General features: G+C 36.9%; 2 protein-coding genes across 4 annotated transcripts in view; both read left to right on the forward strand.

Annotated features, from left to right (window-relative positions):
• Positions 1-2,249, forward strand: part of MFAP3L (microfibril associated protein 3 like) — a 14,339-nt gene extending 12,090 nt beyond the window's left edge. For all 3 annotated transcript variants that reach the window (XM_026846552.1, XM_026846553.1, XM_026846554.1), the window contains one exon: positions 907-2,249. In XM_026846552.1, the coding sequence (XP_026702353.1) occupies positions 907-1,769 (863 nt within the window). In that variant the 3' untranslated portion in view covers positions 1,770-2,249. The remainder of the gene's footprint in view (positions 1-906) is intronic.
• A 598-nt stretch (positions 2,250-2,847) lies between these two features.
• Positions 2,848-9,795, forward strand: LOC113478998 (microfibrillar-associated protein 3-like). The gene has a single exon (XM_026846556.1). The coding sequence runs from the start codon at positions 5,351-5,353 to the stop codon at positions 6,065-6,067; it is 717 nt and encodes a 238-aa protein (XP_026702357.1). The 5' UTR covers positions 2,848-5,350; the 3' UTR covers positions 6,068-9,795.
• Positions 9,796-10,438: the final 643 nt, after the last annotated feature.

Genomic DNA, 10,438 nt, shown 5'->3' on the forward strand with positions numbered 1-10,438 from the left:
CTAAAAACCTAATTCATTACCAATATGTAACGGCAAACAGTAACTAGCTGAATTTTGAATCACTTTAACAGTGATAGGAGCACTGGATTTTAACATGCTATTTCAAACTCAGTTTAGTAGCTAAATTGTTATGCTGTGCCAAGTTCAAAGGATATGAAACATTACATGTACATGTAGCAACCAAAGATACCGATTATATTACACTGATAGAAATGACTTTTAAAAGAAGTTCCATCATGTTGCGTAGGAGTTCAAATTGGCAAACAAGGTGTTCTCTTAATTGGTCATGGCTCTTCACTTTCCCATCCATTTTACTGCTCCTGTCCTACTGCCCTTTTTTAAAATACTTCAAAATTAGATTCTGAACATCTCAGAGAGCAGGCAGTGTAGTATATGATGTCTGAAATGTTAGGGTTTTTAAACCTGACATTAAGAGAATTATATGAGATAATGTAACAAAACACTAAAAATAATCCATTTGTAAGAAAATGAATTGTCAGGGAACAAAAGGGGGCTTAAGTAGGTTTTTCTGCCTCGCAATCATTGTTACTGTTCTTTGAGGAAGTGTGGCATGTGTTTGGGAGGCTCTCTGGGGTAAGTAATTATATCTTTATAACTTAATTGACCATAGGATTGTGATAGAAGTCATGCATATTAACATTTTTTTGTAAGGTTCTTTTAGGGTACAATCCAGTTATTCACAGTTGATGTCAGGGATTTGATAGTAACACAGCTAGGATCTCAGGGACAGACAGGCCTTTCTGATGGTAAATTCTTTGTGTTCTTGTGAGTATTATTTCCTGCTTCCAAAATCTGAAGCCAGTTTGGCAAAACTGATGTTTAAGACTGTGCTGATCATGTGAACAAAATACTTCTACCTAAATTACTCTGTCTTCTCTCCGGCAGGAAAATGGTGGTTTCTTGACAGTGGGCTACTAAACATTACCAGCGTGTCTTTTGAAGATAGAGGTAAATACACGTGTGTCGCATCTAATACGTATGGCAGTATTAACAATACCGTGACACTGAGGGTTGTTTTTACCTCCGGAGATATGGGAATCTATTACATGATTGTCTGCCTTGTAGCTTTTACCATTGTTATGATACTAAACATTACTCGGTTATGTATGATGAGCAGTCATCTGAAGAAAACAGAGAAAGCAATCAATGAATTCTTCAGAACAGAAGGGGCAGAGAAACTCCAGAAAGCCTTTGAGATTGCAAAGCGTATCCCAATTATCACTTCAGCCAAAACGCTCGAGCTTGCCAAAGTAACCCAGTTCAAGACCATGGAATTTGCTCGCTATATTGAAGAGCTTGCTCGGAGTGTACCTTTGCCACCTCTCATCATGAACTGCAGGACTATAATGGAAGAAATTATGGAGGTTGTCGGTCTGGAGGAGCAAGGACAGAATTTTGTACGGCAGACAGCAGAAGGCCAGGAAACCACTGAAACAGATGAGCTGTATATGATCCCGAATGCTTTGAAGCGCAGTGACTCTCCCACAGCTGACTCTGATGCATCGTCACTTCACGAGCCACCTCAACAGATTGCAATAAAAGTGTCAGTTCACCCATTGTCCAAAAAGGACTGCATGGACGGTCAGTCACAAGAAAGCATGCAGTTGGACACCAAGGAGGAAGACACTCCTCAAACACCAGCACTTCCTGCAGAGCCCCCTCCTGAGCCTTCTGCTGAACTCAGTTCTGATGACACAGCATTGGCAAATGACAAAAATACATGCGTTATATATGAAAGCCATGTATGACAGTTACTCCTGAATCTATGCATAGCAGGAAAATCAGGTGGAGCTCTTTTAAAAATACATATTGTACTTGCCGCTAAGCCTTACCTGGAGACTATCATAGCAAAAGCATGTATATGGATTATTTGGCACTTTCTTCTCAGTTTGACTTTAGTTTACCATGATGTATGGCAGATTAATTGCTATGACATTAATATTAATTGCTCTTTTCAATTAGGAGTATTTCCAAGAAACATTTACCTCAGCATTTTCTAGGTTGGAGTCACCTGTAGTGGCCTCCTGGAAGTCATTGGTAGTCTTTGATATAGGACACTTGAACTTACTAAACATAAAACTGGTTTTCATTTTCCTCCTTCACTCTCATTATTATTTTCATCTCTTGCATTTTTGCAAATATTATCTTGTGAATTTGAAATACTGCCCAAGAGGCAGCACTCCAGTAGCCAAATAAAATCCTAACAGAACCCATTTACAAAGCCTGTTTGCTCATGTAATCCTTCCATAGCGACTGCTTTGTTCACAGCATGATGAAATAAACCCTTAGTTATTCACACTAAATGCAAGATAGCTTGCCTAACTAATAGTTGACCTGAGGGAGAACTCTGTTAATGATTGGAGTAATGATTGACCCAGCTGGATGTGCAACAGCATAGTGTATCTGTAAAAAGCTTACTGCATAAATGGTTATATTTTGCATTACAGTATTTTATCATTTTCTGAGTAAAGCTAGAGAAGGGAACTACTTGAACTAGTAAACACACTTTCAGATAGAATTTGTGCAGTCATGGCAACATACTGTGATTAGCACACTAGAGTGTTTTACTAAGGCTCACTAACAGAAATTTTCCCCTTTAGTTAAGCATCTAACTTTAAGTCTTTGTATAGTCAACTGAGAGAGGTAGCTACTAACATAAATGTTTAGGTAAGTGAGCAAAAACTTTGAGCAAATCAGTAAAAGCTGCAGATGTATTTGCAACACCACTTTAAGTTAGACTTTCAACAGTGCACTTTTTCCTTTAAGAAACTGACTGTCTTCTTCTAAGAAATGTTTCCTAGCACAAGACCTTTCTTTACTATGTATATAGTTATGTTGAGTATGGCATTGAATTGTTATCAAAACCCAGCAATGATACCTTTTCTAATCATTGTTTTCTCATTAGGCTTATACTGTCTGCCAGGATCCACTGGCACAGAGCCAGTCACTGAGTCACAGTTCAATGCCATTATGTCATTTTTAACAGCTGGAACCAGGATACATCAGCAAGGCATCTTGTCATTTTACAATTAATAAAGACCTACTTTGACAACATTGCAATTCAAATAAATATTGACCAGCCAATACTCTATTTTTTCTTATTCTAAAGGTGGAGAAAGAAGTCTCATCTGTTACAGATGCTGACATTACCTCTGTAAAAGTGTTTTCCTCTGAATTTGCCTAACTTTAGCAGATTGGGGTGATTTTTGTATGTAAAGGTCTGCTTTAGACTGAGATTTTAATTTTTTTCTATATTTCTTAATTTCAGGCAAAGTGATTCAGCTGTTTTCAAGAATTAAGCTAAGGCAAAAAATAGTGTTAAAAGTTAAAAATTCTAAGAGGATAAAAAGATGTAATTAAGAACTGTCTGTACAAGAACAGAGGCAGAGACCTTGTGGGAATACATTCTACATAGACTTTTACTGGAGATACTGTGAAAAACTATTTGGATGAGCCATGTTTAATTAGAAGAACTTTCACATTGGTAAAAGCCTATAACTACTCTGAATTAAAGGCTTTTTTGACTAATGAGTTTCAGAATAGCCCACAGATTCTTCCTTGAAAGAAATAAACAAATAGAATAACCTTTTTAACAACAAAAAAACTTTCATAGAAAGGATAAAATGCATGAAGAATCAGGGTTGCAATCAACCAGGACTGCATTCTTTGCCTTGTGATTTACATGCATTGCACAAGGGCTTTGCACAGTTTTTAGTCCTCTAATCACAGATTCTGTGTCTTTGCTCATCTGTCTTAATAAACTTAAATTGCAGATGCTTAGGTTAGGTTTAAGGAAAAACAACTTTCTGATTAAGTAAAGACAGGTGAACACCTGAAATTCCTTCCTGTGGGAGATTATTGAAATTCCATTCCTGCCTTTAGCAGATACCTGTCAGGAATGGTTTGGGATTGTGTTACAGAGATTAAAAACAGTTGAGTCTGCCTCTGAGCAGCAGTATGTTGGCTTACATCAGCCTATGTCATTGTTTTAAAAGGAAATCTTCTGTATGACATCTCCCTGTATGAAGTGTTCAGAAGGCACAGAGGCACTCCTACACCTTCTGGCTGTTCTCTCCACCATGTGAACACTTCCAGGGGTGGGTTTACATGAAGAAAAGAATTGACACCAGGATTTTCTATTGGACTTGAAACATGATTTTTATAGCAAACTTGCAATTTAATAAGTCATATCGCACCAAATAAAGCAAAAAATATACATCTTCAGTTCAAATAGCACGATAGTGATATTTGAATAAAAATGAAACTTACTTGGTGAACTAAAAACCTAATTCATTACCAATATGTAACGGCAAACAGTAACTAGCTGAATTTTGAATCACTTTAACAGTGATAGGAGCACTGGATTTTAACATGCTATTTCAAACTCAGTTTAGTAGCTAAATTGTTATGCTGTGCCAAGTTCAAAGGATATGAAACATTACATGTACATGTAGCAACCAAAGATACCGATTATATTACACTGATAGAAATGACTTTTAAAAGAAGTTCCATCATGTTGCGTAGGAGTTCAAATTGGCAAACAAGGTGTTCTCTTAATTGGTCATGGCTCTTCACTTTCCCATCCATTTTACTGCTCCTGTCCTACTGCCCTTTTTTAAAATACTTCAAAATTAGATTCTGAACATCTCAGAGAGCAGGCAGTGTAGTATATGATGTCTGAAATGTTAGGGTTTTTAAACCTGACATTAAGAGAATTATATGAGATAATGTAACAAAACACTAAAAATAATCCATTTGTAAGAAAATGAATTGTCAGGGAACAAAAGGGGGCTTAAGTAGGTTTTTCTGCCTCGCAATCATTGTTACTGTTCTTTGAGGAAGTGTGGCATGTGTTTGGGAGGCTCTCTGGGGTAAGTAATTATATCTTTATAACTTAATTGACCATAGGATTGTGATAGAAGTCATGCATATTAACATTTTTTTGTAAGGTTCTTTTAGGGTACAATCCAGTTATTCACAGTTGATGTCAGGGATTTGATAGTAACACAGCTAGGATCTCAGGGACAGACAGGCCTTTCTGATGGTAAATTCTTTGTGTTCTTGTGAGTATTATTTCCTGCTTCCAAAATCTGAAGCCAGTTTGGCAAAACTGATGTTTAAGACTGTGCTGATCATGTGAACAAAATACTTCTACCTAAATTACTCTGTCTTCTCTCCGGCAGGAAAATGGTGGTTTCTTGACAGTGGGCTACTAAACATTACCAGCGTGTCTTTTGAAGATAGAGGTAAATACACGTGTGTCGCATCTAATACGTATGGCAGTATTAACAATACCGTGACACTGAGGGTTGTTTTTACCTCCGGAGATATGGGAATCTATTACATGATTGTCTGCCTTGTAGCTTTTACCATTGTTATGATACTAAACATTACTCGGTTATGTATGATGAGCAGTCATCTGAAGAAAACAGAGAAAGCAATCAATGAATTCTTCAGAACAGAAGGGGCAGAGAAACTCCAGAAAGCCTTTGAGATTGCAAAGCGTATCCCAATTATCACTTCAGCCAAAACGCTTGAGCTTGCCAAAGTAACCCAGTTCAAGACCATGGAATTTGCTCGCTATATTGAAGAGCTTGCTCGGAGTGTACCTTTGCCACCTCTCATCATGAACTGCAGGACTATAATGGAAGAAATTATGGAGGTTGTCGGTCTGGAGGAGCAAGGACAGAATTTTGTACGGCAGACAGCAGAAGGCCAGGAAACCACTGAAACAGATGAGCTGTATATGATCCCGAATGCTTTGAAGCGCAGTGACTCTCCCACAGCTGACTCTGATGCATCGTCACTTCACGAGCCACCTCAACAGATTGCAATAAAAGTGTCAGTTCACCCATTGTCCAAAAAGGACTGCATGGACGGTCAGTCACAAGAAAGCATGCAGTTGGACACCAAGGAGGAAGACACTCCTCAAACACCAGCACTTCCTGCAGAGCCCCCTCCTGAGCCTTCTGCTGAACTCAGTTCTGATGACACAGCATTGGCAAATGACAAAAATACATGCGTTATATATGAAAGCCATGTATGACAGTTACTCCTGAATCTATGCATAGCAGGAAAATCAGGTGGAGCTCTTTTAAAAATACATATTGTACTTGCCGCTAAGCCTTACCTGGAGACTATCATAGCAAAAGCATGTATATGGATTATTTGGCACTTTCTTCTCAGTTTGACTTTAGTTTACCATGATGTATGGCAGATTAATTGCTATGACATTAATATTAATTGCTCTTTTCAATTAGGAGTATTTCCAAGAAACATTTACCTCAGCATTTTCTAGGTTGGAGTCACCTGTAGTGGCCTCCTGGAAGTCATTGGTAGTCTTTGATATAGGACACTTGAACTTACTAAACATAAAACTGGTTTTCATTTTCCTCCTTCACTCTCATTATTATTTTCATCTCTTGCATTTTTGCAAATATTATCTTGTGAATTTGAAATACTGCCCAAGAGGCAGCACTCCAGTAGCCAAATAAAATCCTAACAGAACCCATTTACAAAGCCTGTTTGCTCAGCTGCATTGCGATTTAGAGGGCTATTAAAGAAAGTTAAAATGTTTCAATTTAATTTGAGATGACACTGCATAGGCACATGGGAAATAGTTTTCCCTTTTCCATGGAATGAAGATGCCAACAATTGTTTTTTTCACATTGAGAACCAACTTTGAGGTGTATTTTACAGATAGGAAAGTCTGTAAACATCTTACAGAAAGTTGCAGTCCAGCAGCTCTGCAGGGTTTTTTTGCATATATTTGACCATTTTTTACTTTGCCAGAAGTTTATATGGAAAACAGCTGTAAATATGCAAGATGTCTTGTTTTTTAATAATTTGGTAAGGAGTAAGTATGCACTACCTTACTAGAAGATAAGCAGGTTCCTTAACAGTCCTACAAACACCAGTAATCAGCTGTTGAAAAGGCTGAAATGGCAGAATACCTTTTTACTTGGATTCTCAGTGTTGTGTAGATTCATATTCTGAAGACCAAGCCTAAATGAATCTATAAGCATAAGTTTCAGAGTGTTTTATCCAAACTAAAAAAAAATTATAATCAAGTGTCCTGTGAAATTACAATGACGATCACACAAACTGTTTACTGTGTTATAATTGCTTTGGTATTTTAAGAATCTCCTACCTATGTAGGATGTTCACTGCTCAAGTACATGTGACTCTACCCCAGTAAAGCTTTAATGATCACAGCGATTGTGGCATTAAAAAGGATCAACATTTATGCCAGGAAATGCCAGGAGTGGAAGGGAAGTGATAATTTCTATTGCAGACAGACAATGAAAAGGACCTTCTCTGCAGTGAGTCTGGAAAGAAAGCACTTACAAGGAGGAGTTCATGTAGGATTAATAGCATGTTACTTAATTACCTGATACATTTAGTTTGGAACTAATGAACTATCACCTTATAGTTTTTAAGAAGGACTGTAGTGTTAGTATAGATACTCAAAATAAATCTGGAATCGAGTATATTGCAGAAAAAGAAGTTGCTTAGGTCTATGGGAAGATGATGTGTGGATGGCTCTCTGGACATTTTATTGAAGTAGCCACACATAAGGTGTCCGTTGGAGGCAATCAGGTATATTAACTGCACGGGTAATTGAGACCAAACAAAGTCAGTGTTGCAGCTATCAAAAAAACCCCTTGATAATGAACTGAAGTTTTAGGTCAAGTTCCTCATATTAAAATGCAGAGCTTCACTAGCAGTGTAATACAGGAATACCCCGTGACTTACGTAGGTGATGCAGAGAGAAGGCTATATTTACCTGTCTGTGGTTATTAAAAAAAATTTACATGTTTAATAAGAGACTTCAGATTTTGCAACCAACTTGTGATAAGGACAGCATTTAGTTACCTGACGTTTGTGCTCACCACAGTGGCAGGCATCTACACAAAATGCATTTGCACATGCCCAAAAGGAAACATGCAAGGGCAGTCCCTTTAGGAATGTGGCTGGAAATATTTTAGTTTCAGTGAAGCAATATAAATCTAGAACACAGGGTAGATTAAGAGAATACCACAAAGAACCTCACTTCTGACCAGTGTTATTGAAAATACTACTGATGCAAACTGTTAACTTCTTGTCTGAATCCAAAGTATATTTCTGTTCAGTGTTCACATCAGATTTTCAAGTTAATTAATTTGCTTCTGGTATGAAAAAGGATGAGGGCAGAAACAAAAGCTGGAACTTGCACTAAATTCTTTTAATTCACATTAACCTCCTGAAAACAGGCATCTTGATTTTTCTGCCTGTCCAGCATTTACAGACAATGCTCATGCATTCTAAAGTTACCTGCCAGGTGCCCAACTAAGATTGCACAGATAAGCAAGGATGTTCTCCTTGAAAGCATAAAAATATCTTTTAAATTACACTTTAAAATTAAAAAGTTTAAAAATTATTTAAACTACAGTATTTTGATTGGTTTTTAATTATAAACTTTTTACAGTAGAGACCAGATCCCTTTGTATATTCATATGGTGACTGGTACCAGGCAGTTCTGATCCTGACTGCTGCCCTTTGGCTGTCCTGCCTGTTTATTATTTATTTATTGAGAAGCATTTGAGAGAAAACATTCCTCATGGTTTTCTTCAGTATCTCTGTGTAAACTTCCTTGAAGGTACAGATTATGTTTTTTTCCAAAGATTGCTCACAAAGAGCATGTATTTCAAGTACATACAAATGTGTATTGCAAGCCACATGTAAGCAACAGTTACTTGGATTAGATGTGCATAATAGCTGTAATGCTGAATTCCTGCTGTTGCAAGGTCAAGGGAAATCTTAACTTTGCATGGAGTTGGACTCAGAGCTGAGAGTTTACAGGTAGGACTGGTCCAGCCAGTCTGCTATAAATTCTTTGGACGTTTAGCTTTGTGGTATTATTGGAATAAAAGCAGAACAGCACTGTATCTGAAGAAAATGCAGGTTGTAATGGTTCTGGTTTATGTATTTTTTTCTATTTTCAGGTATGCTGCTCAGTATCTTTATGCATCCGTTATATAACAGCTGTAAGTCTAAAGCTTTTAACATGCTTTCAGGCACTTCCTTTGTGGGAGGTAGTTGGGAAGCAAGACCTAAACCCATCTTTCCTGTTCCAAACTTTCTGGCTGCGCTATTATAAAATAAACAATTCTGTCTTGCAGTATTTCTTAGGGAATGGCTATTTCATGGTGCAAGAACACAATTGACAAATATAAAATTAATGTGGCTCTAAGAAAACGTTAACATTTGCATTGTTATGCATTTTCTTGCACCTTTAGCACTTCAGGGGCATTAGAGTGATCTGTTCCCATCATTAGAGTACTGCACACCTTTTGTTACTGTTCTATTTATTGTACCACCAAATGCTAATTACATCACTAAAACACTCAGAATCTGGAAAATCCAGTCCGACTGAATTTGTTTTCTAACAGCCTAAGAAACATCAAGCCAGACTTAGAAAGGAAAAGCTATTTGCAGGATATATTTACACCATTTTAAAATATTTTTGCCAAAATTTCATGAAACATGACTAGATTTCTGCAGCACAAGCAATCAGTGTTGGATTTGAATTGCACACTTACTATTCTTTTTTCACTAAATGTAAGTATCTTCATCAGACCACTTGAACATAGTTCTCGCTATCTACTTACACAACATTTTCTTTTTGAGCAGCATTTGTTTACTGCTGATCCTTTTTTGTTCTCTGATTGGAGTATGCTTGTGATGGAACCTACCGTTCGGTAAATTTTTGAGATTGTAATTTTAAAAAAATTTTTAAAACATAGATCAGCATTTTTGTGCAGTTTTATTGGTATTAGGTAAGGCACAGCAGTTCACTCCTGTGCTTAAAAATTACTGTATAATCATAAGAGTTGCTGAATGGCATATACGGGCAGATGTTGATTTTTTTTAAATCAGTGCCTGTTTTATTCTAATGTACATACTGTGTCAGTTCCTTGATTTGCAGTTCTCTTTTGACAAAAATACTGTAATATATAACCAGGGCTTTCTGACATTCAATTTGGTTCAGATCAACTAATTCTGGAAAGTGTTAAAAGTGTCGAATTTTAAAAGTTCTCATGGAATATCTTGGCAGCATGCTATTTAAGAGTTGGCCTCTTAAGTATGCCATACTTAGTGGGACAACTGAAAGCTTCTTAGATGCAAAGGAAATGCTTGCACTAGAGTATCATAAGTTATATTTCATTTATTATGAAATTCTTTTTGATTTTACAAGAAATGTAAGACAAATATGAATGTGTTCTTTTGAGAAGCAGTTACTGTATTTTGATTTAAATAACTGTTATGATTTTATAGTTCACAGCCGTAAACCACAAAGAGACCAGTTCATGCTGAAGTGGCAAAATGAAATGTGATCCAGTTTGTAAATTGATCATTGTTTCAATAAAGAATTTGC

Source organism: Athene cunicularia (assembly GCF_003259725.1).
Source record: "Athene cunicularia isolate RWA chromosome 4 unlocalized genomic scaffold, athCun1 chr4_part1, whole genome shotgun sequence".
Taxonomy (NCBI): Eukaryota; Metazoa; Chordata; class Aves; order Strigiformes; family Strigidae; genus Athene; species Athene cunicularia.